The 26,272-nt window shown below is 35.2% G+C and overlaps 3 protein-coding genes across 5 annotated transcripts; 2 read left to right on the forward strand and 1 right to left on the reverse strand.

The window, feature by feature from the left end:
* On the forward strand, positions 7,405-10,537 carry LOC109709904 (probable xyloglucan endotransglucosylase/hydrolase). Its single transcript, XM_020232275.1, has 4 exons — positions 7,405-7,783; positions 7,904-8,004; positions 8,346-8,539; positions 9,925-10,537. The coding sequence occupies exons 1-4, from the start codon at positions 7,522-7,524 to the stop codon at positions 10,322-10,324; spliced, it is 957 nt and encodes a 318-aa protein (XP_020087864.1). The 5' UTR covers positions 7,405-7,521; the 3' UTR covers positions 10,325-10,537.
* LOC109710950 (basic transcription factor 3-like) lies at positions 12,582-17,890 on the forward strand. Of its 3 annotated transcripts, none has more exons than XM_020233774.1 (6): positions 12,582-12,729; positions 14,890-14,957; positions 15,870-16,018; positions 16,109-16,165; positions 16,585-16,623; positions 17,349-17,890. In XM_020233774.1, the coding sequence occupies exons 2-6, from the start codon at positions 14,890-14,892 to the stop codon at positions 17,507-17,509; spliced, it is 474 nt and encodes a 157-aa protein (XP_020089363.1). In that variant the 5' UTR covers positions 12,582-12,729; the 3' UTR covers positions 17,510-17,890. The 3 variants fall into 3 exon arrangements, with proteins under 3 accessions (XP_020089363.1, XP_020089361.1, XP_020089362.1); XM_020233772.1 differs by lacking the exon at positions 12,582-12,729 and adding an exon at positions 13,896-13,919; XM_020233773.1 differs by lacking the exon at positions 12,582-12,729 and adding an exon at positions 13,938-14,406.
* LOC109710903 (beta-glucosidase 31-like) lies at positions 19,026-24,307 on the reverse strand. Its single transcript, XM_020233709.1, has 13 exons — positions 24,083-24,307; positions 22,127-22,190; positions 21,955-22,013; positions 21,533-21,608; positions 21,358-21,429; positions 21,162-21,249; positions 20,814-21,069; positions 20,600-20,715; positions 20,285-20,505; positions 20,153-20,175; positions 19,922-20,045; positions 19,699-19,804; positions 19,026-19,536 (listed from the first exon to the last, which is right to left on the reverse strand). The coding sequence occupies exons 1-13, from the start codon at positions 24,260-24,262 to the stop codon at positions 19,275-19,277; spliced, it is 1,647 nt and encodes a 548-aa protein (XP_020089298.1). The 5' UTR covers positions 24,263-24,307; the 3' UTR covers positions 19,026-19,274.

Here is a 26,272-nt window from a genome sequence, read left to right on the forward strand (position 1 = left end):
TCTTCTTATCCCACCTAATCCAACCAAACACTTTTTTTTCACTATCCTAGACTAATTCCAACCTCCAACCAAACAAAAAAAAATTTTAACACTATTTTAACCCTATCCCTGGAATAGCTACTTTTTCTTAACCCCGAACCAAACGGGGATGAGACAATAAGAAAATGACCCTTCATAATAAATGACAAATGCGAAACGGAGATCTTCTGATATAGTTCCAGCTAATTGACGTTACACAAGAGAGGCCCAAACTCAAGTTCCAAAAACATGTGCTCATGGCAAGTTGGGTGCCCTTTCCTTAAATTTCGTGACAAGGAAATATGGTGTGACAATTTATCAAAAATAATTATAAATGCTCTTTTAGTTCTTTCGCCATCAACTTTTCTTATCCGTCCATAAGTTAGGAACAAAATAAATAGTTTAACATTTTACTTTTTCAAATATATTTTTTTATTATTATTAATTTTTTTATTTATCCTTATGTTAGGGATAAAATAAATTTTCTGACTTCTTTTTAATTCTGATAGAAATGTAATTCAGATTTAAACTAAAATTATTTAACGGATACTAACAGTAAAATTATTTTTGAATAACTAAGAGATATAAAAAGACTAAATTTAAAACAAAAAAGAATTGATCATACATAGAATATTTCAAAATTTTTGAAAAGTATATTAGATATTATTAAAAAAAAAAAAAAAAAGCAATGTGAAGGTGCATGTGAGGTGCGTCTAGATGTTGTAGCTTTTACTGTAAAAGCCATGTGCGTCACCTATCCTGGAAATGGGAGTCCACTGCGATGGAGAGTTTAACCCATTGCACAAAAACTGCTTCTCCGAAAAGCCTTTTATTTTTATTTTTTTATTTTTTTTGAGAGATAGTAGCATACTACTCGCTTCGTTTATTTTATTTAGAAATGAATTTAGTTGAAAATATAAATCAACTAAGATTCGAACTCGAGACCTCAGATATCAATCACTAAATCTTTTGTCACTTACGTTAGGAACAGTCGGCCACGGTAAGTTTGTTGAACGTTGCTCTACAAACAATTTACTACCTAACTTTCTACAAATTCATTCAAAACAATTCATAGGTTTTCATAATTGATTTTTATTTTTATTTTTTTTACCTCTGTGATCAAGTTTGTAAAACGGTTTGGTGAGCATAATATTAATCATGAGCTGCTATATACTTTCTAAAAATTATCAATAGTTTGCTATATTTAACTATTTTGAAATTATTTTAGCTTATCGAGTTTTTTTTACTATCGAATCGCTCATAGCAAATGGGCGCTTTTGTTTTTGAATTATTAGTTTAATTTGGTAACAATTAAGCTTACGTTTCAAAGCATGAAAAGGCGAAAAGGTGTAAAATTAGAATAAGGGAACTATTTTAGACTATGGAATCGGAATGGAATTTATTGATTCCGATAGTTGCTGTTTGTTTTATAGGAATCAGATTCTGATTCTCATTTCACTCCGGAATGGAAATGAATAAATCCATTTATGTTCCAATTCAGTTTTGAATCCCGGATTGACTCATTCCAAAATAAATTATTCAAAATTCTCTTTCATAAGCATCTACCTCCTCTCCCTTTATCACTTTTCTCTCTCTTAATCAAAACCATCTCTAAAAAATTTTAAAATTTCATTTCGATTTTCATTCAATAATGAACCAAACATTTTAGAATGATTTGTCACTCCATTTTCCATTTCAAAGCAATTCAATTTCATTTCTCATTTCTATTCTAATCATGAGCCAAACATGCCCTAAAAGGTTGGAGGGTCCATTTCAAAATGGCGTATCTTTGCACGGATGCAAAATGCACATTAAATTGGTGAGCAAGAGTGCACATGGTTATCGACTATATCTGGCACAGTTGGTTAAGGGCTTAATGATAGTGCCCGATATATCAAATTAGAAATTCTGATGCCTTATATTTCAAACTAAATATATTTTTTTAAAAAATAAGCAAAACATATAGCTTTCGGCCTTTTCGGCCTTTCTCTTAAAAGAAACAAAGAAGAAAAAGTTAACACATAGTTGCCTGAATGTTTGTTATAATAGCAATTTTTGATAAATTTGGTTGCCTAAATAACTCCTAAAATTACTATTTTTGGGCAAATTGCTCAGGAGGAGTACTTTTCCCCCAAGAAATGCTCTGAGGATGTTCAGGTTTCAAGGCATGCACACTCTGCTTTCCACATTAGGGCATGTTTGGTAATTTGGATTATCGAAAAGCGATCCTGAGTAGATTGGAATTGCAAATTATATCAGGCGTTATTTGGAATTGTGGCCAGATTACATTGTGAATAGCAAAAAATACGATAAAAAAAATATTATGTTTATTTTCATAAACGATATTATATTATGCAACCCCAGTAAGTCCGTTGTGATACAATTTTATGTAGTTGTATCAAAAAAATAATGAGCATATCTCTGTAATAACTTTATGTGTGACCCTCAATTTCAAATAGACTTTTACTTTGTTCAGTTCCCAACAGAAGAAATAAATAGAATAAACGGTTACCATCCGCCTCTTGTAATCGAAGTCTACAACTTGAAATCATGTGATTCCCTCCGACCAAATGGTTGGTGCGAGAGATAATCATTTTTGTTCTCATTCTAAATTTAAACTTGCCGAACCAAACGTGACCTAAGGTCCTAAGAGCAGGATATAAATCACGTACAATTTCCAGATGGGAGGGGGAATAGCACCAAAATGAAGAACCTTCAATGTAGATGCACTCCATAATTAACGATTGTGGCCAACCGTCTCTAGAACAAATGACAAAGGGCTTGATGGTTGGTACCCGAGATCCCAAGTTCGAATCCTAGTTGATTCATATTTCTAGCTAAGTTTATTTCTAAATGAAATAAACGAAGCGGATAACGTGCTATCATCTCTCAAAAAAAAGAAAAGAAAAGAAAAAAAGCAATTGTGAGCATCCTCACATGAAATAGCTGTAATCTCGTGTGTTCTCTCCTTGATGAGATGCTTAATGTTTTTCAGCCGCAGTGTTTGGTTCAACGTAAAACTGTGAAAAAGAAATTTCGGTGGAAAAAAAGAATTTCGGAGGAAAATAAATTTTACGTCATCTAGTGTTTGGTTTGCAGGAAAAAAAATAAATTTTCGTTACGGTTGTTTGGTTGAAAGAAAAAAAAAGAGAAAAGTTATATATTTTTTCTTATTCTATATATTTTATATTATTGATATATAATTATTATCATATTACATATATTAGTATTATAGAAATTTTTGAGAAAATCTTTTTACAACGAAACAAACGTCAGATTCTTATTTTTTCATTGAATTTTTTTTAAGGTAATTTTACAAGGAACCAACCACATCCTAAACTAGAAAAAATTCGGATAATCAAAACCATGGCCTACTAAACTATTGGAGAAAAAAGAAATTTTAGAAAAAGAAATAAAAGGATCAATTTGTTTTTTTTTTTTTTTAAGGAAAGGATCAAAGTTGTAGCATGATGAAAATTAATGGTTTATTTAAAAAATATATTAATATCTTTGTTTTGTTCATATACATGATGTGTTTCAAATTCTTGAATTAAATCCGTGCTATTTTACATCCTCCAAAATCTATGAAAAATTAAGTTAGAAGTTTAGTTTTTCTTTTTTTTTTCTTTTTTTTCTTTTTTCTTTTTTCTTTTTTCTTTTTTCTTTTTTTTTTTTGAGAATTTAACTGTTTACGCGTCGATGCCTAGATATCTTACCAGTGATGTGATAGTACTGCCGGCTGTAGCCTGTATCTCCTTTTAATTTTATCTGTACATATAGGCTTCAAAGCTAAAGCGTGTAAATTGTTTATAGAGTTTAATTTTTATTTTTCCAGCTCGAATTAACTTTTTTGATAACACGATTTCAGAGTCATTCCTATTATTTTGTAGTTAAATATTTTCATTACATTTTTTTGTTAGTGCTCATGCAAAAATTCACAGAAATAGTTGGCAGTTAGGACAGAGATTTTTTTTTTTTTTTTTTTTTTTTTTAGAGATAGATATTATGCTCCCCGCTTCGTTTATTTTATTTAGAAATAAATTTATCTAGAAATGTGAATCAACTAGGATTCGAGCTTGGGTCTCGGATACTAACCACCAAGCTCTTTGCCACTTGCTCTAGAGACGGTCGGTGAAAAGAGAAATTAATAGTGCAATTATAGAATAGAGTACAATTGTTGGATGTGGGGATTTGACATAATCTAACGTGTTTATTAAAGTGCCGTTCCCCCTGCATAAATAAAAATAAATTTTAAATTGCTACCAATCGCACGGTCCCCCCGCTTATTGCAGAACCAACGCCCTCACTCCCGGAAAAATGCATATTTTTTATATTATTTTATGAGTAAAAACACATTTGGACATTAATTTTGATAATTATATTTTCTAAACTTTATCAAATAGTTCAATAAGTATTTTTTCTTTAAGTGAACTTATTAATTATTTTGTCGTTTTAATTGCATGTCGTTCACATAATCCTTTAAGACTTTAAATATAAAAAATATATATATATTTTTTTTTCTAGTTTTGATAATAAAATTTAACGACGGAAGAAATGGTTGTACCAAACTTTAATTTTTTTTTTTTTTAACATGTTAGAATATTTTTTTTTTTTGTGTTTTGAAGGTTCAGAAAACTATATATAATACATACAACAAAAAACAAGCATATATATAATCAATAATTTTAATTGAAGAGAAGAGTCTATTGAAATATCTAATAAAGTTTAAAAGGATTGATTATCAAATCGAAAATTCAGAAGCCTGCTTACAAAAGAGCTAAAATTCAGCGAGTCTTTATATATATATATATATATATATTTCCTTGATTTTATGAGACTAAATTTCTCATAAAACGTTGTTTAGGCACCAAAAGTGGCTCCTTTTTTCTTGATAGCTTTCGACTGTGCTGCAGTGCTGCTTTTCAAACCAGCCTATTCAAAGCACTTCCTACAAAATTATAGTTTAGTTTCTAATTGTAGCAATTCTAAATTCGAGTTTAATGAAATACTAAAGCTATTTGATGACTTTTTAGGTGTCCAATAGATCTTTATTTTTTGCATTACTGCTATTTAACACATAAAAATACAAAAAAATATTGAAGTTCTTGCTATAATAACATAATATTTAAATCACTTCTTTAACAGTTTAGGAAAAAAGCTCTAATTTAAAATTTTTCATTAAATGTGGCTTAAACAATAAAAACATTAGTAAAAAAAATTTGTGCAAGTTCTGACCAACAGAACAAGCATTTAGACAAGCAAAGAATACCATTAGCATGTTTTGCTAAGGAGTAGAGGCAAATAAAGAAAAAGAAGAAGAACATGAAGAATAAAACAGGCTTTAAGGGCGTATTTGATTCATCAGTACGTTTGAACAAAAGTTCTAATTTGGAAACAATATTTAGTATATGATGCCACACCACAACACAAAAAAAAAAAAGGCCTCAAAAATGGATTCTGGGGTGCATTTGGTCCTTATAGGCTGTAGGTGTCTATTAAATGAAAAGCTGTTTGAATCGCACTTTAAGGAGAACTCTTTTGAAAAATAATTTTCTTTTGTAACAGATACAAAAAGCGTTGAATTAAAGGTTTTACTAATAAGGCGTGGAATCTCATTTACATTTCTTACGGTAGTTGAGTCTCAAGCATTTTAATTTCTTGCTTACTAATGATTGAACCAAAGATGATAGGCATTGAGTAGAAGCGGCCAAGTAGTCACTCACACAATGTGATAGTAGATCTGTAGATGTGAGTAGGCTCAAGTGTTTTTTTTTTTTTATTCTTTTTTTTCATTTGAGAGAAAGGTAGCACGCTATTCGCCCGCTTCATTCATATAGAAAATAAATTTAGCTACAGAAGTTGAGGCAACTCGTCCTCGAATAAGATGCAAGCCACTATACCGAAAAATAAAATAAAATAAATAATAAAAAAGAAAACTTTAAAAAATAAAATAAAGAAAGTAAATAAAATTAAAAAGTAAAACTAAAAAAGAGTTCACTTTTAGAGCTGCAAAACTCAGTCCACTCGCTTTTCAAGTCACGAGCTCGTCTAACCATGATTAGGGGATCAGAAGATTGGTTTCTAAAAATCACGTTATTTCTTTTCCATCAGATTATCCATCAACAGATTGCGACCTTGGTCAAATCTTTCGCTGATGCCCTTTGTGAGCAGTTCTTAGATAGAAACTCACAGACACCCCTGATCTCTACTATAGATCCTGGGATATGTCTACCGTTAAGTAAGTTGAACATCGGAATTTTATTAAATATGCATCCTAGAAATAAATGATCCATAGTGCATAAATAGTATATTATGTTAGGATTTTTATAAATGTGACCCAATTAATCATATCAAATCTGGATTTACTACGGATAAAGGTCGATCCTAATAGATATAGAACTATTTGATATGATATATTTTATTCTTATTCTATATATTTAATTAAATAGAATACTAATCAGACTTTGACGGGAAGTTGATGTAAGTTGATGTGGACTCTAGATAAAGGGGTATTGGTCCTGCCATACGCATTCTGGTGAAGAATTATTATCGGTTCCACACCATACAGTAGAGTGCCTGAAATAGAAGGAGAAGCCAAACTATCTAAATTTAGTTTGTCACTTCCAGATCATAGTCGAACTTCTTGCTTCCGCAGATTGATCAAAAAATTTTTCTCTATGACGCTCTGTAAGTTATCTTATTTTATTTTGATCCTGAATTTTGATATGTATTTAATTTTTTTCTTATTTTACACTAAAAAATTTATCATATTAGACCTACATTCATCAATTTTAGTGTATCTTGTAATAATATAATTGTTTTTTTTTTTTTTTGAGAGAGAGATAGATAGCACGCTACCGGCTTCGTTTATTTTATTTAGAAATAAACTTAGTTGGAAATGTGAATCAATTAGAATTCGAATTTAGATTTCGGGTACCAATCATTAAGCACTTTGCCACTTACTTCGGGGACGGTAGGTGTAATAATATAATTGTTACCCTTTACATTTACTCCATCTGTATCATTCCAGCTCCTCATTTGATGACTATCATCACCAAGCCATGAATTGACTGGTGGAATATTAATCAAGCTGCTTGTCAGGTGATCTATTTACTGTCCCTTTGCAGTAAAGAGTGATGCTATTTATACACAAAAACAAAAAAAAAAATAAATCTTATAATGTTCATTCAAAAAAATAAAAAATAAGTAAAATTTACAATTAGCACTTCTCCTAGAATAAAACAACCACCTCCAAAGATTACACTATCTCCTCCAACAGTAACTAGAAATCATAGTCACAGTCACACCTCAATAGCTGTACCACCCTATTATATTATCCTATTCCTCCCCTGGGAAGTAGCAAAGCAAACAACAACAAAAACACCCAGGAACCCTGTGTCCAATTTGCTACATATTAAAATGCAAAAAACCTATAAAAAAAAAAAATGGACATACCTTCACTCTCACCTGTGAAGTAGTCATGTAGCCTATTTATATATATATATGCCCTATCTCACTCCAATCACTTTCCCATTCTTTCCTTGGGAAGAAGAAAAAGGAAAAAAAATGGTCTCTTCTTCTCTTCCTCCTTTCTCTTTCATTGTGGTCCTATGGCTATGCTTCTTTGGCTTGGCCATGGCTACTCCACCTAGGAAACCCATTGATGTGCCCTTCCAGAAGAACTATGTGCCCACTTGGGCTTTTGACCACATCAAGTACTTCAATGGTGGCAATGAGATCCAACTCTACTTGGACAAATACACAGGTAGAACTGGTTGAAGATCATCTAAGTTTGCTCTTCTTTGCTTCAAATCCAAATGTACCCACTTATTCTTTTCCTTTTTATTATTTTTATTATTATTATTATTTTGTTCTTGTATCTAAGGTACTGGGTTTCAATCCAAGGGTTCTTACTTGTTTGGCCACTTCAGTATGCAAATAAAGCTGGTTCCAGGGGACTCTGCTGGAACTGTGACTGCTTTCTATGTGAGATAATAAACTTTTATCACTGTTACAATTTTATAGAATGGTCATTGATGTATACAGTGTTGAATATATTTGTATATATTGAATATAAATATTAAAAATATCGTTCTTTGATAGTTTAAGGTTTTGGAGAAAAACGATTGTTTTACTTAATTTATTTCGCATGATATTAGAGGTTCTGGATTCGAGTTATGACAAGTTCTTAGCGTTATTTAATTTCTTTCTATTTGATAAGAAGCCTCGAATCCGGACGTGAGAAGTAACAACGTAACCTTTTAGAGAAAAAAACAGTTGTTTCACTTAAGTTTTAACAGTTCAATGTGTTGTTGATGTTGAAACAGTTGTCATCTCAAAACTCAGAGCATGATGAGATAGACTTTGAGTTCTTGGGGAACAGGACAGGCCAGCCTTACATATTGCAAACCAATGTGTTCACTGGTGGGAAGGGAGACAGGGAGCAGAGGATCTATCTCTGGTTTGACCCAACAAAGGACTACCACTCCTACTCTGTGCTATGGAACATGTACCAGATTGTGTAGGTTTTTCCATGCCCTTTTAACTCTCCATCTTTTTTCTCTTGCTAGTCCATTTTTATGTGTGATTAATGCTGTTCATAGGAGGATGGGTTGATTTCCTTTTGTTCTTCTTTGTTTTATTTTGCTATATACTTAATTTACCTTTCCTTTTTAATTTGAGGCAGTTTAACAGTGAAGTTGTTGGAAATTCACATGAGAGAACAGTCCAGTATAAAGAGTTGATATATACTACTGGGCCCAGATGTACAGGCTTAAGCTTTCGGGTTGGATGTTATGTGCTCATGTGGGTTTGTATTGAGCCTAAAAATCCCTGCTAGAAGTTGGCATAAACTGGCAAAATTTGAATAGTTGCAGATTATTTTTTTTATTTTTTTGAGAGATAGGTAGCATGCTACCCGCTTCGTTTATTTTATTTAGAAATAAACTTAGCTGGAAATGTGAATCAACTTGGATTCGAACTTGGGACTTCAGATACCAACCACCAAGCCCTTTGCCACTTGCTCTAGGGACGGTCGGTAATAGTTGCATATTATTACTAGTCCTTTTTAGAGTTTTATGTACTGCACCTTTAGAGACATATCACATGCAAAGAGCGCCATTGCAACTATTGCACCCATCCCATCATTAGGTGGGTCATGTGAGATGATAGTATTTATTGAATTGAATTGAATTGAGTTAAAAAGAATGGCTTTACACATTTATTCAAGTGCTTCCATATAGCAAGGAGCCAAAGATCATGTGGTCTTTGTTTCTGGTTAAAGTATTTCATGTTAGTCATTTTGCTGAAACACTTCTTAGATTCTTCTTTATGCCATTGCCGATATCAGGAAATACGGTGGAAGTAGCATCTGTAGATGTCTATGTCAACTATTAAAGTTTAAACTAATCAAATGAATTGTTTACTAATCTTGCATGTGCATGTGGATCTCGTACTCGAGGATATTTTTACTGTGTGCTTTTAATCACCGTCTAACATTATGTAATCTAGTTGTGTGACATTAGAGCGAGTCCAATCAATAAATTGTGCCCCTTGGTGTACCGAAAACAGTTTCCATGCACTATATGCGTGCTATAACTGTTGTGATCAGTTAAACAAATTGTAGAACTAACTATAACATTTCAACAGGAGAACAACCAAATTCCTTAAACATTCTATTATTACCATCAGATCGGAATTTCATCATAAATTTAAGATACCAGAAATATTGAATCTGATCAGCTTTACCATGTGACCACTAGTTTAGGTTGAATGCATATGCCCTGTAAATAACAATTCTTGCTGTGGTAAATATCACTTATTTTTTGGATAGTGTGAATGTGTCTACAACTTGTTGGCTGATGTAATGTCCAATTGTGTGCTTCCCAAACCAAAAACAAACACCAGATTCTTCGTGGATGATGTGCCGATTCGAGTGTTCAAGAACAGCAAGGACTTGGGGGTGAGGTACCCATTCAACCAGCCCATGAAGCTCTACTCGAGCCTCTGGAACGCAGACGACTGGGCCACGCGGGGCGGGCTGGAGAAGACGGACTGGAGCAAGGCCCCTTTCGTGGCGGCCTACCGTGGCTTCCACATCGACGGCTGCGAGGCCTCCACAGAGGCCAAGTTCTGCGCGACCCAGGGCTTGCGCTGGTGGGACCAGAAGGAGTTCCAGGACCTCGACGGCTGGCAGTACCGGCGGCTGATGTGGGTGCGCGGAAAGTACACCATCTACAACTACTGCACCGACCGGTCGAGGTACTCCACGATGCCGCCCGAGTGCAAGAGGGATAGAGATGTGTGAGGTGAACTAATCAGTGAATAAAAAAGGATATTCTTGTTTTGCTGCAGTGACTTATATCTCTCCCTGCACTCTGTTGAACTGTTATTTGTCACTGGCAGATATTGCTGCTACTGCTGTTGTATCAGATGGGATATCTATCTATTTTGATTAAATGAATGTATCACTTATGGGGATTTAGGAGTATATAAAACTTGGGATTCTTAGTGTGGTGCATGTGCTTTAGAATATTATGCATTTTTTTTTAATCCTTTTTTAAACAGATGCTGGATCTGATCATCTGAATGACCGTGAAAGCAGTGCATCTTCTTTGAGGGATGTGGGTTATTTGTACTGGATCTCTTCTTTCTGTTGCTGAGCATGTGCTCTGCAATGTGTTTAAATCAATTTACAAGCAATGGTGAGTAATATATTTTTCACTTTGTGTTTCCAAAATGGGCCTAACTGTCTACTTACTCTCATGATCAATCAAAGAGAAAAAGGAAAAAAGGAATGTAAGTGTGGATATGGTTAGCTTTAATTAGAATGATTTGTGATTGATGAACTCTCTTTGGATAGCATCATAAGTTCCTATTCTGCAATGTATCAAGTTTTTTAATTTTAATAATAATAATATGTAGGAAAGCTGATTAAGCTGCTAATTGACTCATTAATTTACCAAAAATCAAGTCCCTGTTGCGGTATCTTCATCTAATAAAAGTTTATTTAGTTCAATTAGAACTTCTGCTTCTGCAGAAGTGTTATTTGGATAGAGATATCGGCATGTTCATAAGACTAATTTAGGTTGGCCAATTGCTTGCTTTGAACAGTGAGGAAATGAGTTATAAAAATTTTCAAAAGCCAATAAGACAAGTGAAATCATCTACAAGAATGATAGTTCCTTAGAATCTTCCTTCTGTGTGTAAAGGAAAAAAGTCTCAGAGACCCATGTCCCATGTATTAACATGGGTTTTGAATCAAAGTGTCCTTATATTGTATTGGGTGTCAATCTGTGTAAGCAAAGCTGCTGCAAAGTGTAGCAGGAGCATGTGATGAACAGGGGAAAAAAAAGTAGGTCCTGATTTCTGTGCTACCATGTGAAATGTTTTCATAGGGAGACAAATGTGGCAGAGAGGTATAGCAGTTTGTGAAGCTTCTAGAATATAACGATTGTTTCACACGATATCAGAGCAGGAGGTTCTGAATTTGAGTTACGTCAGGCTTATAGAATTATTAATTTTCCCTTATTTAATTTAAGTTCACGTCATAAGCCTTGCGAAAAAAAAGTCTTGAGCCCAAACGTGAGGGGGAGGGGGGTATTAAATATAAAAATATATAAACACCGACGATTGTTTTATATGGTATCAGAGCAAGAGATCTTGAATTCGAGTCACGCTAAGCTCATAGCATTATTAATTTCCTTCCATTTAATTCAAATTCACGTCATGGCCTTTCAAAAAGTCTAGAGTCCAGACGTGAAGGGGAGTATTAAATATAAAAATATATAAACACCATTTTGTAACAGCTTAAGTTTTTAGAGTACAACGGTTGTGTTACATAGTGGTTGCTCTGATTGGACCCTCTTTCCCGCTTAATTTAAGGTTTTTGAGTTTTTTTTTCCTGCAAAATTACCTTCTTCTCTTTTTTCTTTTTCTTTTTTTTTCCCTTCAAGAATAAAAATCTTAGATGAGTATCACAAGTTAGAGATTTTATTTATTTATTTATTTATTTTTCCACCTTCCAGAACACGCGGGGATTCGAACCCGAGATAAGTTAGAATTTGATACATAATATAAGAGAATTGTATAAATTTTTTTTTTCAGGTTGATTATTTTGGACCGTGTTTGGACTTAGAATAGCTCCAAAGTGTTTGAGTTGGGTTTTAACTCAGCCCAAACAAGGCCCGGTCTGGTCCGGTCCAATCCGGTCTATCCCGTATTTTGCTCAGCCAGAAACAAACAGACCATATTCGGAGAAAGTGCGTGCACTCGGTGCACCTTCGTATCTGTAGACATCGCATCTATCCACCCTCCATCACGCCTCAGCCTTAAATCTCTACCGTTCAACCTTGGAACAAAAACAAAGAGTATAATTCAAAATATGTGCCGAGTCTAAGGTGAGATGGACTGTTGGTAGATGGGGAGGCTTACGTGTGAACGGATGCACCCGGTGTAGGTAATATTCTCCGTCTCTGCATTTCTCAGCTCTACGGCTCCCCGCACGAATCTTAAAGCACGGAACCGCCCGGCGTCCACGCCGGTCAATCACATGCTGCCACGTGGAAATTCGAGCGAAAATGATAAAATATATATATATTTTCCCTCATTCCCTCTCCCTTCGTCTCCCTCCTCGGAACGTAGAAACCCTAGTTCGCTCTACCCCAAACCCTCTGGCTCTCTCTCTCTCTCAACCTTTTCCATTATCCTGAGGTAATATTTCTCATTGTTACCTCTCCCCGATTTTTTTTCTATAAAATTGGCGAATACTTGCTCTGTATGTTGGGATCTGCTGATCTTTCTCATGCTTTATTTCATGTTTTTATCGGGATTTTGAGTAGGTTCTTGAAGGCTTTGGTTTCTGTGACGGGAGCTTTCTTTCTTTTTTTCGTTTTTTTCTCCCCCTGATTCACATACATTCGATTCTCAATTGTTTTGATTTAAGTGATTCACATTAAATTAATAAAGGATTTCATTAAATTTAATGTTAATTTCGCTAAATTTATAGTTTTATTAGTTGTTTATCTAACATAAATGTTGATTCAACAACTATAAGTAATCAAATCATTCATTTTGATGAAATTCTCAATTCAAATGGCTGAAAATAACTCGAATGAAATTAATTTTAACTTAATGAGGTGCCAATCCTAAAAAAACTATGGTTTACAGTGTGACTAGTGGTTGCTGTTGACTAACTATAACCTAGATGATCATCATTGCTCCAGTGAGGTAATGTGAATACCTACATGCTGAATCTAATGGAGTCAAATTAACATCTAGAATACTGTAGAGTGTTGGGGAAGGAATGGGTGGAACTGGCATAAGATTCTATCCAGGTTCACCCCCACTTCTCAACTTGAAAGCGATCAACTTTTTGTTGGCTTAAATGGACCAGCATCCTGCCCTGTGGTGGGAGGCCATTTGGGCCGAGTCATGTTTGAAATGGCGTGAGGCTGGGTTGGGCCGAGCCATGTTCGAAATGGCGTTAGGCTGGTTGGGTCGAGTCACAATCGAGACCCGTGGGCGCTGTATCTATACGCTTTAAGTGAATTGGCTCCGTATTTCTAACAGCTCGAGCTTTTGGGATTAAAGGTTAGCGCCAAAGATCCGACACGTGGTTTCAGAGCCAGAGGTCACGGATTTGATTTTCGCATGCTGCAAATGTGTGCAGGTACTAAAGGGGGGATTGTTGGTTTAAATAGGTTAGCATCCTGCATGTGGGGGGAGGCCATGTGGGCCGAGTCACGTTCGAAATGGCGTGAGGCTGAGTTGGGCCGAGTCATATTCGAAGTTGCGTGAGGCTGGTTGGGCCGAGTCACAATCAAGACCCGTGGGCGCTGTATCTGTACGCTTTAAGTGAATTGGTTGCGTATTTCTAACAGCTCGAGCTTTTGGGATTAATGGTTAGCGCCAATGATCCAACACTTTTGACTCTAAAGGAGTCAATTTCTACATTTTCTCTATGTAATACACAGGACGACGTAAGATGGAGGTGGACCCGTTCAGAAAAATTTTCTGTCAAATCGGTCTACAATTTTTTTATGGATGGTGGAGTTAGTGTTGAGAGCATTGTACGCTTGTGGAAGATCAGATCCCTTCTCAAAGTCAAGATTCTCGTTTGGCTAGTGTTGGAAAAAAGGTGCTCACTGTCGACAACCTTCTAAAAAGAGGTTGGAGTGGGGACGAGAATTGTGTTTTATGTCTGGATGAGAAGGAGACTGTGGACCACCTATTTTCTGACCGCCCTCACACTACGGCTATGCTAAAAGGATTGCTCCCTAATAAACTTTTTCTTAATAATCGTTCATCATCGACAGAGATTTGAAAAGTGTGTAGTCTCAAAACGAGTGCACAGGGGGGTAAAGAGCTGGCAACCATCGCTACCACATGGTGGGTAATCTGGTTAGAGCGGAATAGAAGAATCTTTTAGAAATCAAAACGTGCGTTGGGTTGTCTGTTGACGGAGATCCGAGCACTCAGAGATTCGTGGGAACGTTTTTGCATTTAAACTTCTTTTCCTTTGTCTTTTTTCTTTTTTCTTTTTTCCCAAGGCCTAGGCTGCCTCAAGCTGTAGTCGAGTTCATTTTCTAATTGAATGAAGTGATAGCATGCTACATTTTCTCAAAAAAAAAAGAAAAAAGAGTGGCTTTGGGCTCGGGGTCTAGGGTTTATAAAGATAATTGCTTCATTATTTTCATTATCTTTTGTTTCCACTATTGTTTGCTTAGATCCTTCATATGTGCCACTCAATTCTCTCTCGGAGAGAGAAAATTCAGGCACTTTACTTATTGTAGTTCTGTAATTGATCATTAAAACTTGATTTAATCTGGGATGTCTAGCACTATCTCCAAGTTCTTGTTTTGGTTCATGCAGATGGATAGAGGAAAACTCATGAGGATGGCTGGCGCAGTTCGCACAGGTGGAAAAGGCAGCATGCGCAGGTTGTGAATGCTGTCCTTTTTTAACGAAACATTCGTGTACTCTTTGGGATATGAGTTATTTTTGTTATCAAGTATCATGAAAATATTTTTACCTGCAGTTGGCAGCTCACTTCTTTCCAAGTTCTGAAAAGGTTTAAATGCTTGATAGAACATAAATTGAAAATATATTGGATATCAGTCTTCTGGAGAGGAGAAAGTTATTTGAAACTGTTAGAGAGTAAATCACGACATTGTTCACAGAACTTCAAGTGGGATTTCATTGAAAATTCGGTGAAATAAATTAAAGTTCAAGGCCCTAAATGAAATTTCTTCGAAAGTTTGGTGACCAATGTTGTAATTTACCCATTATTTTGTTGATGCAAAATACAATGGCACTGTAGAGAAGTTCTCTCTTTTCCCTTTTCTGATTGTATTCTTCTGTCTTGTTATTTGGCGAAGCTGTTTAAACCTTGTCATTTCCTTTTGGATTAGCTTTTAGTGTGGATGGTATTAAGTACCTGTTTAGCTCTGTCAGTGCTTCTCGTGAACTTCTTTGGTAGTAAAGCTCTTCAAATGTCAAAGATGTGGAACTGTTTTTGCATCAAAATGTGCGTATCTTCTTGTTGGAGCCAGAGAAGAACCTTCTCACTGTTTCTCTTAAAATTTGGTTGTCTAAAAGCTCATTTTGGCTTGCTGGTGAAAGCTAAAAGCTTCACAACTTTCTTGTCAAACTTCTTTTTTTTTTCTTTTCTTTTTGTGGTGATTGTTGTTGTCGTAGTTGTTTCTCGAGTAGAGGCTTGACTCTAAGAACCAGGACAAACAGGTCCTTGAGTTGATATTACAAATTTAGGAGGTTTTCATTGTAGACAAGGAAAAACTTTTTGGTTTATTTTCGTTATTCATGTTTTAGTCTTCATCATATATTTTTAACAGGAAAAAGAAGGCAGTACATAAGACCACAACTACTGATGATAAAAGACTTCAGAGTACTCTGAAAAAAATAGGGGTGAATACTATACCTGCTATTGAAGAAGTCAACATTTTTAAGGATGATCATGTTATTCAGTTTCTGAATCCTAAAGGTAAAATAATTGATAAAGTAGATTCCTTACCTTTATCGGTGATTTTTAACACTCAGTTGTTTTACTCTTGTTATTTCCCACCTCTTTCAGTGCAAGCTTCAATAGCGGCCAACACATGGGCGGTCAGTGGTTCTCCACAGACAAAAAGTACTTTCCTAACTTATTTCCCTACTGAAAATATTGAAGATATATAAATAAATGAATCTGTTGCTTTACGGAAGTGAAAGTATGTTAGTTTAGCTGGTCTGAAAGGGAAAATATTTGTGCTTTTTTGGGATTGTACGATAGCGATGAATCATATATTCTTCAGGCATGAAGTTTTGACCAAAGTGTGGAGTTCCCTATTTCTTTTTTTTTTGTGTCTCTTTTTGTTTTTTTTTCTCTCTCTTAGTTGCAAGGTTGATGGGCACTAAAGGCATGTTTATTTTTTATGGTCACTTTCCTTTGTTTGAATTGATTCTGATTTTCCTAGTTGCAAGGTTCTGGGGTTGTTGAGAGAGGTTTATTTTCTTGCCCTTACTTTCCTTTCTCTGAATTGACTTATGTTTGAAATTTCTTGTTGACAGAGCTTCAGGATTTACTTCCTGGGTTAATTAACCAACTGGGTATGTTTTTCTTTTTTATGTAATACTGCTGAGAAATCTGTTTTATCTAATATATAATGTTTTGTTTGTGCATTTGAAGTTGCAGTTCGCATTACCTCTTGAGATTAATACTCAACGTACATTTTCATGTTATCCATCTTGTGCTCAGTCTGATGTTTTGTATTTTGTCATGCTATATACTTTCTGCTTCGCTGATTATAGATAAAACAAGCATTTAGTTGATACAACTCGAATAATGTTTTGTGGTAGGGCTTGTTGTTGTGCCCTACGAAATTTATAACACTGCTTGGTGTAAACTAGTCTCAAATTGAACTTACACAAGTCCAACTCATGTCGTAACGCATTTCTGCATAGCCATACTGATCAATAATCACAGCTGAAACATCTTCAAACAGTTGGAATCAAATTATTGCAATTGAATAGACAATTTATGCACCGTTTCAATTTATGCAGTTTCAATTTATGCACTGTTTCATGCATTGTTTGCAGTTTATACATCTAAGATTTCTTTTGCCAACGAAAACAAAAACTTGCATAGCAAATTTTTTTCCACTATTTTTTTGGGGGGGGGAAAAAAGAATGTGTATGTGCTGCTCTGTACCCCACTTGGATGCACATCGCTAGCTAACCAACAACAGCATGGATGGAGAAGCCCGTCATCGAGCACACTACATGACAAGATTTAAAGTCATCTATACTTTATTGATGTTTTTATTTCCATGCAGGTCCTGATAACTTAGTCCATCTGAGGAGGATTGCGGAGGAGTTCCAGAATCAGGCATCTACTGCTGGAGCTAAAATCAATCAGGAAGACGAAGATGACGTCCCCGAGCTTGTTGCAGGCGAGACATTTGAAGCGGCTGCTAATGAGACCCGATCTTCGTAGAGGGCCGACACATAAAACATTTCCTCATTGACCTGACCTTATGACTCGAGTTTTTGCTGGCTTGGTTCTGGCCGACGACTCACACAAGCCTGCGGGTTGATAGAAGCTTGTTAGCTAACTAGAAATGCCAAGGGGATCCTTTTAGCAGTTCACATTTTGCTTCTTGATTTTGTACTGGTCTGCAGAAAAGATTTTTTTTAATTATGCGTTCCGTTTACGAAAACCTTTTTCGTCGTGTCTATTTTTTGTCCTTTTTTTCCCTTTTATTCTGCAGAAAAATTGCTGGAGTGTAATTCCCAATCGCATTAGAAGTGGGTATGACATAAAGAATTTTTCCGAATCCGCTGATTAATACCATGTCGAGAAATTTGTTGAGATCTAGCTGCTTACCAACTGATCAAGATTTGGTTTTTCTTTTATGTGTAACATTAACTCTTTTTATTGTGCCTTTCCTAAATTTACCGTCTAACACGCTGAGATTCAGACAGATTTTCTGTGATGGAACTTGGAACAGAGCTTTAAGATTTGAAGACGGAGTGAATCATGTGTTTTACCAAACTGTCTTAACAAGATCTTAGTGTGGAGCTCCTTAGTGGCGTCGCACTCGACAACAATTTACTCAACGATGTGAAGCGAAGTGTCAAAACAATGGGATCAATGTGGCCCCTAGCAAACACAGCACATCAAAGTTTCCTTCGTTTTTTTTTTCAAAAATTGAAAAAGTACACAACTAATTGAAAAAGACAACGTGAGAGTACTGGAATCTAATACTTGTCAAAAGCATTTGTCGAAAAAGTTGACTTATGCAAATTGGATAGCGAATGATGAACAAAGTACCTGAATCATATTCAGGGTTCTACGAAAATATTGCCCTCATATGTTGTTGATATATTGGTGCACATGGTGCACCTGCATTTCCAAGATGATACATGGGTGCGTGGCCCCTATGCGGTGCATCGGGTGTAGAAGATAATTTCTTGCTTAGTTGTGAGCTCGCTGATATTTACAGAAACAAATAAAATATTTTTTCCGTAAGCTACTGACTCTGCCCATAGGAGCCCGATTTGGGAAATGGAACTGGAATTGACCAATATGGATAGCTTGCTTAAGCCTTGGTATGGTAATTTGGTTTTGAAATAAATTTTTAAGTTTAAAATTGAGATGTAAGATCATTATCTCACACAGTTTGTACTCATTCAATTCTGTATGATTCTAGTTGTGAACTGAGCCAAACTCCAGCTTTGAAACTAGGTGCTGGACTGTTTCAAGCAAATTCTGACAAAAGCAAAACCAAAACAAATCTCAGCTCAAGCTAAATTAGTTAGTTTATCTTAAACAGAAAATGCTTGAACAAGAGACAGTTAAGTCAAACTTAAGGATTTTACATAATTTATCATAACTACATTCATATATATACTGAAATGCAAAGCATGCAGAGTATGTGTTTCAGTTAAGTTGGTTGGTTTGTTTTCACTTCTGCGGCATCACAAAGCTGAAAATCAAAATAGTACAAGCATTTTCATGCACATCACAACTGCTTCAGAATAAACAAGAATCTCTTGGAGTACCATAAGCAGTTCTTGCTGAAGACACATAATTCAATTAAAAGACAAAGATCATCACGCCATAAAAGCTATACATGAAACTTTTGAACACAAAATGACCATGTAGCTATTACAATTTTATTCACTATATGTGTGCCTTTTTATTTTTTAACTTTTGTATGCAACAAAACTCTGAGACCAGCATTAGGGGATTGTTCGGTTCAAGTAAACTTTGCTTTAGAGCTTAATTCTCTTCTCCCGAAACCGAGTTTATGCGGAGTAAATATTGAGGCATCTGCCCTTCTCAGTCCGCTACCTCGCAAAAAGTTGGAGTACCAGTGAGATGAATATCTCGGATACCTTGTCGTATTTTCGTTGTTGAGATCGACACCGACAAGACCAAAGCGGACGGCGCAGCCGAATTGGAACTCGAAAACATCTAGAAGTGACCATATGAAATAGCCTTGTGTATTTGATCCATTCCTGCAATGCCAGTTTTGTCGCTCGAGCAAATGAATCAACAAATGAGAATCAAACTACTAATTCTAAAAGCAACTTTCGGAATCTTAGTTAGGTTCAGACTATTTAGTTATAACACTATCCTTTTGAATCAGAAAACTTTTTCTGTTAAAGAAAAAGAGTTACCTTATAGAAAGAAGTACACTTTCTAAGTAATCTTGTAGGAATTCCACTCTAAAATAATCCGGTTTTTCATTTGCGATGGTTTTAGGGTCGACTAGAGAGCCAGCACCTGAACCAACCATGCACAAGGAAACAGTCAAAACAAAGCCTGCCTTCTTTATTTTGCGGGAGGAAAAGTAAACAAATATCAGTAGCAATTTTTCAAATGATTAATTTCTGCGCTTACCATTTTCGTGTATTACGACTGGAGGATTGCGATAATTCACTTTAAGATGTTCCAACATTTTCCGCAAAGCCCAAGGAGTCGAAGCCATTTCAGGTGTCTTCTTCATCCTGAGAATATCCTGCTTCTGTACAAGTTTTTCGCATTAGAAAATTACCACACAATCGAATCTGCCTACTTATGCATTTATTTGTAATTGAGTATTCAAATATTAGGTACAGCATAACATAATACCTTCACTGAGTTTCCGTTCAAAACTGCATAAAAAGAAAAAAGCAAATGCATACAAAATTAGTCCGTCTGATTGCAAATTTAAATGATGATATAGCATTATAGATTGCGATTCGAATATAGTCGATAACTTACGTGAAAGTTTTACAGCTGCGTCAGCATAGTAGTCTCTCTCTTTCAAATTCAGCGTGCTGAGATCTGCTTGCACATAAAACACTATGTAATGATTGAAGCCGATGAAATCGAAGGACCCTCGTAATCTTTTCGACTCTTCTTTGCTAAAAGATGGTAATCTTGATCCTACATTCTCCCTCATCACAGCAGGGTAGTCTCCGTATACCAGCGGATCCATCAACCTGATTGAATTAGAAGTGTGTCATGATACAGTGATTAAAAATTATCTTCTTTTGGAAAGGAGAAGACGAAAATACGAAATAATGAATCACCGACCACCCGATATGAAAATCGACCATCCTTTTTGCTGCAGCTTTATCATCTGAGGATTGCGAGTAAGGCTCATACCACCAACCTAACAGTGTGATTCCTATAGATCCACCTTGCTTGGCCTATGAGCAAATGCGGAACGTAATTAACAAATGAAAACAAAACATTGTGAATTCTAAGAAGAAAAAAATGAAAAAAAAGGTCAGAGGGGTAGTAAAACCTGATATTTTTCTCTGTAAAGGGACACAGCTGAGGCATGAGCAAGTAGGAGGTGATGGGCAACTATGTAAGGCTCCGTAGTCGAGTTTCCTACGGTGCAATGTGAACCGAAGGGTTCAGAGCATCGTTCCGGGGGGAGGATACCCGAGTCGTAGCCACCTATGGGTTCTATGTTGGGTTCGTTTACGGTGACCCAGTGTTTCACTCTGTCGCCGAATTCTCTAAAGCACACGTCGGCGTAAGCAGTGAAATCTTCGCTGCATTATGATCGGCAATGTTGTAAGTACCTCAGTCAGTACTGTGAGATCTTAGTACTACTTTCTGAATTGAGAAAGATGCAAGATGTTACATAAATCTGGGGCTCAAAATTCCACCGTATTCCTCGTAAAGAATTAGGGGAAGGTCGAAATGGTAGATTGTCACATGAGGCTGTATTCCTACAAAACAAAGCATTTGCTGTGTCAGTATCCGACTACTTCGCGGAACTTGATTTATTCATTGCAATTGAAAGAGTTATATCAATTGGTTTACTCTCGGCCTATTACCGTAGCTTAAGAGCTCGTCGATTAGATTGTTGTAGTATTCTAGGCCTTTTGGATTGACGGCTCCTCGTCCATCTGCGTGTGAATATTCATAATTCATCGATCTAAATGTATATCCCTTGGATTTATTTGCATTAAATCGATGCGGTATTGGAATTAACATGAATAAAATTTGTACCAGGGATTAGTCGAGGCCAAGCGATCGAAAATCTGTAGGCATCGAGACCAATCTCATGCATCAGCTTTACATCTTCCTACGAACAAAGAGAAATGTGATAAGTTCTCTCTTCTCTTGTTATTCATATATGTATAGTACATTAGCATAATTTTTTAGATTGGCATTTCCTTTAACTTTCAATAGTTCTAAATCAAATTATTTAAATCATTTCATTAGAAATTTTATCAAAATTAATGACTTATTTGCTATTGGGCATGGCCTTGAAATAAGCATTTCTATTTGTCATCGAATTCAAGGAAACCGCCATTAGATTTACTTAACAAAATCCCAAATACTTGGATGTGAATCACTTAAATCAAATAGACATATTATATAGTTGCGAGAGTCGGCCGTGTTTCTTAAACAAAAGTAAATGAACCTGCCTTGTACTTATGGTATTGGTCTGCTGCTATGTCTCCATTGCTTCCATCAAATGATTTTCCTGGTAGCAAAAACACTAAGCTTAGAAATACTTTAAGATGCGATATATTATTTTAAGTGCTTTTCCTGGTTTTGAAGTAACTGTATGTGCTAGGATAAATATCACCAACTAACCAGCATGAGTGAAAGGATCCCAGATAGAGGGTTTCCTGCCATCCTCTGCAGCTGCTCCTTCCACCTACAGAAGCCATTTTGAATGCATTATATTGCAACACCATTGTTTTGACAGTTCAAGCTCTTTGTTAAATGTGTCTCGAAATAATTTGGTTATCGAGTTCAATTTTTGTGCCCCGATTTGCCGACAGCTTCGCGGTGCGACAAATTTTGGAAAACAATTTGTGAAACAGGTCATTTTCTTTCCTTTTGCCCTAGAGGCGTCACGGCGTATTGTAATCTCCAGAAATTGTACCCCTTTTTTTGTACACTGAAGTTTTCTCCTTCTTCGCTCGCTGGATTTTTCCTGCAAAGGGTTTCCCAAGTAGATCCTTATGTTCTATTTTCTTTTACTGTTTTGTGGTTTGTCTACTTCAAGATCGTTGTCTTTGTTTCTAGTTGTTGTGCGCTCATCGTAACACTTTTAAATACAAATAGATGTTTCAAATGGTATAATCGCCCGTCTGGCTCCTATCTTGCCTTAAAATTTATAAAAAAGTCTCGAAATCAGACATGATAAGAAGCATTGAATAAATCAAAACACCGCTTTCTGGCAGCTCAAACTTTGAAAGCAATTTGTTATATCAAACCTGTGCTATAAATAGCACATTTTTGCAGAGTCCCCTCCCTCTTAATCATGGAACAAATCATGCAGGCACCTATGATATATATAAATAGCTCATTCATTATCTACAAAATCAAATTCTTAGTCGCTTTAGAGAACTGTATCTTAATTTTTTTTATTTAAGTCACTACCACTACACTGCCACAGCAGCTCTGTCTGACAAAAACTGACGGCACGATTTGATTGCAGCAATTCTAAAAGTTCGACCCATGAATGCAATTTTAGGGCTTTAAGCTGTCAAATTTTATCACTAGTGTCAAACTAGACATAAAGCAAAAGATATAAGAGAAACATTAATTATTCTTAACTAAATAAGCAATTAATTCTCCGAGGTGAAAGAGTTTTACCATAATCATATATAAATCAGGCTAGGGCTAGTATACTCTTATGAGTATAAAGCCCTTCATACTTATAAGTTGTTTTCAATGATGGAGCTTCCGAATCGACGATTCACTCCGTTAAATATAATCTAGAGTATTTGAAACTTCTAAAAAAATAAATTTCGTAATTTTTCGAAATCATAATAAAGTTCATCAAGCGGGTATAAAATGAACGGTCAAAATCGAACGACGTCTTAAAAATGGATGATCAGACCATTTAATTTAAGATCGGAGTTATTGATCTTTATCTATATAGTGAATAGAAATTTCTATCAAAAATTCAACCGATTTTGATTCTTTTACACCGTTAAACTAGCAAATATCCCACACCGGCCGTTAAAAATTGTTAATTTTGTAAACTTTTGATTATAAGGTAAATGATGTCAAAAAATTATAAAATTTGATTTTTAGACGTTTTAAATGCTCTAGATAATGTTTAACGGTATGGATCGTCGATTCGAAAGCTCTATCATCGAAAACAATTTATGAGTACGAGGATGATCGTAGTATCATACCCATAAGAGTATAATAGCCGAACTTTATAAACCAACAATTAAATATCACAAGCAGCTAAAAAATCTAGATAACAAATTATAAATATAAGGGTGACCGTAAACCCCAAGATAAACATTTCACTCTCAAAAAAAAAAAAAAAAAAAAAAAAAATCCAACACGCCAAAAATAACCAAATGTAATAAATGAATAAAAATTGAAAGAGTAAACACTCCCAAAACATCATACTCTTCATAAGACAGAGAAAGAAAATCTACATCTGTATGCAGAACTAAAACTGATAAAATACTCAAAAAAAAAAAAAAAAAAATAAATTTCCAGGAAAATATATACATCTATATGTAATATAATTTTGTAATTAAGCAAAAAAAAAAAAAAAAATTAAGTGCTTTACTCAACCTGGTAAGCAGAGCTTCCAGCACCAAAAATAAAGCCAGGGGGGAAGTCATCTCTGCTGAGGGCTCTGCCCCCAACTGCTTCTGCTTCTGCTTCTGCTTCTGTTTTTACAGATGACACATGCAGAAGCACTACAACCAGAAGCAGGGAAGTAATACACAGCTTCTTCATCTTTGCCTCCATTTCCTCCCTTTGCAGGCCTCTTGTTTTACTATGTGCTAAGCATATATATATATATATATATGGCTTATATATTACTTTAAAGCATTTTTTTTTAAAAAAAACATAGTATGTTTGTAGGGTTCTTAGAGGAGTTGTGCTTGCGTCATGGACCACTTATTATAGTTTCTAGAAGTGCCACGTATATAATGACGTAATAGAAAGGTTCCGTAGTATCTGTGGCCTTCTACATGTCCGACATTCGCAGCATGGGTAGAGACGCAAATGGATCCGGATTAGTGAAGCTCCGGTCTGAATCGCGGATTAAATAAAGCAGAAGATGAAAGATTCTTTTCTTATTTTAATCCACTTTAATTGGTAAAAAAATATACTAAAAATTCGCTTCCGTCCTTATCAGCTCTGAATAGGACAGTAAGTGAGAGCCAAAAATAAAATAAAAAATAATTCGCTTCGAATTTGTCCCGTCTCAATAAAAAATTAAGCGGGGGTGGGAAACCCTTCCGTCCTCGGATCTGTCTCATTTATATTCCTAGGTATGGAATGTTATTAATGTAACCTGTCACATCGAACGGTAAAAAAATTCTTATAAAAAATATATAAAATCATAACTTTTAGTAATAATAATTAAAATTAAATATTTTAAGCTGATGGTTTGAGTTTAATAAATTACTATTGTTAGTAATTGTTTCCGTTGGAGTAGGATGAGCTCCTCCTCCTCTACATCGTCTCCTCTGCTATGTCCTCTCCTCAGACACCGACACCACCACTACGTGGGAGTAGGATGAGCCTTGCGCGGGAGAGGTGGGTCGTCTCTGGGTTTCGGCTCTCTGATGCGGCGTGCGAAATGGAGTGGTTTGTGCTGACGAGGGTGGTCACCAAGGAAGATAGAGTGCAATTTTTCTGAAACAGTATAACTTTTATCGAAAAAGTGCAACTTTTATTTCGAAGAGTATAATTTTTATCTCAAAAAATACAATATTTATCTCAAATATTGTAATAGTACAATTTTATTTTAACAGTTCAACATTCATTTTCATCTTCTTCTTTCTTCTTTTTCTTTATTTTTTTACTTTTTTTCTTCTTTTTTTCTACTTTTTGCATCTTTTTTCGCTTCTTGGAGATGGCCGCATCTTCGCCCTCACCGTCATGTGTGGCAAGTACCTCCTCGACCATGACTTCATCACTTTCAACCATTCCGCCCTCACCTGCACCCACTTTGATTCTCCTTCCCGGGCGCTGGCGATGGTGCCAACACTGGCGGAGGTGGAGACGGAGGAAGAAGGATAGTGCCAGTGTCGTTACCATCACAGAGGGCAGCGGAGGCGATGAGGGTAGGAGAGAAAAAAAAAAAAATCAGAGAAAAAAAGAGAGAAAAGGGAATAATAGTATTTTCGTCAGTTTTTAAAAATTCGGTTCGAATATATAAAATTCAAAATAGTGGCCCATTTTTATAAAATCGAAAAACTAGTGAAATTTTTATGCAAATTGGCCACTTTTTTATTGATCAAAATATTTTCATTAATTTTATTTTTTTTTCAAATATTTTCAAACTCCTAAAATTTACTAATAAAATTTAAGATTTAAAAGGATTTTCGGTAATTTCAGAATAAATTTAAAAATTTTGAATAGTAGTGAGGGATAAATAAGTAAAAATCTCATTAAATTATAAGGCCTTTTCAAAGAAAAGTAATTTTTTTTAGGAATTTGAATTTTTATTAGACTTGGTAACGTTTCAATTATTTTGTTAGATTTTTTTGGTATCGTATTTATTTTTTATTTTTTAAATAAAATTTTATATACTAAAAGAAGTGAAGGAGCTATTTATTTTATTCAAGATCCTTATTTGACAACAAAAAAAAATACTTAAAAATATTTTTTATACTTTCAAAATTTTTTTTAAACAAATCTATTTTCTACTACATTAAAGGAGGATTTGAGGGGACAAAAGGTTGACACGTGTCCCCACAAAACCCTCCTTTATTCTCTCTCTCTCTCTCTCTCTCTATATATATA

This window comes from Ananas comosus, linkage group 5, assembly GCF_001540865.1.
Source record: "Ananas comosus cultivar F153 linkage group 5, ASM154086v1, whole genome shotgun sequence".
NCBI lineage: Eukaryota > Viridiplantae > Streptophyta > Magnoliopsida > Poales > Bromeliaceae > Ananas > Ananas comosus.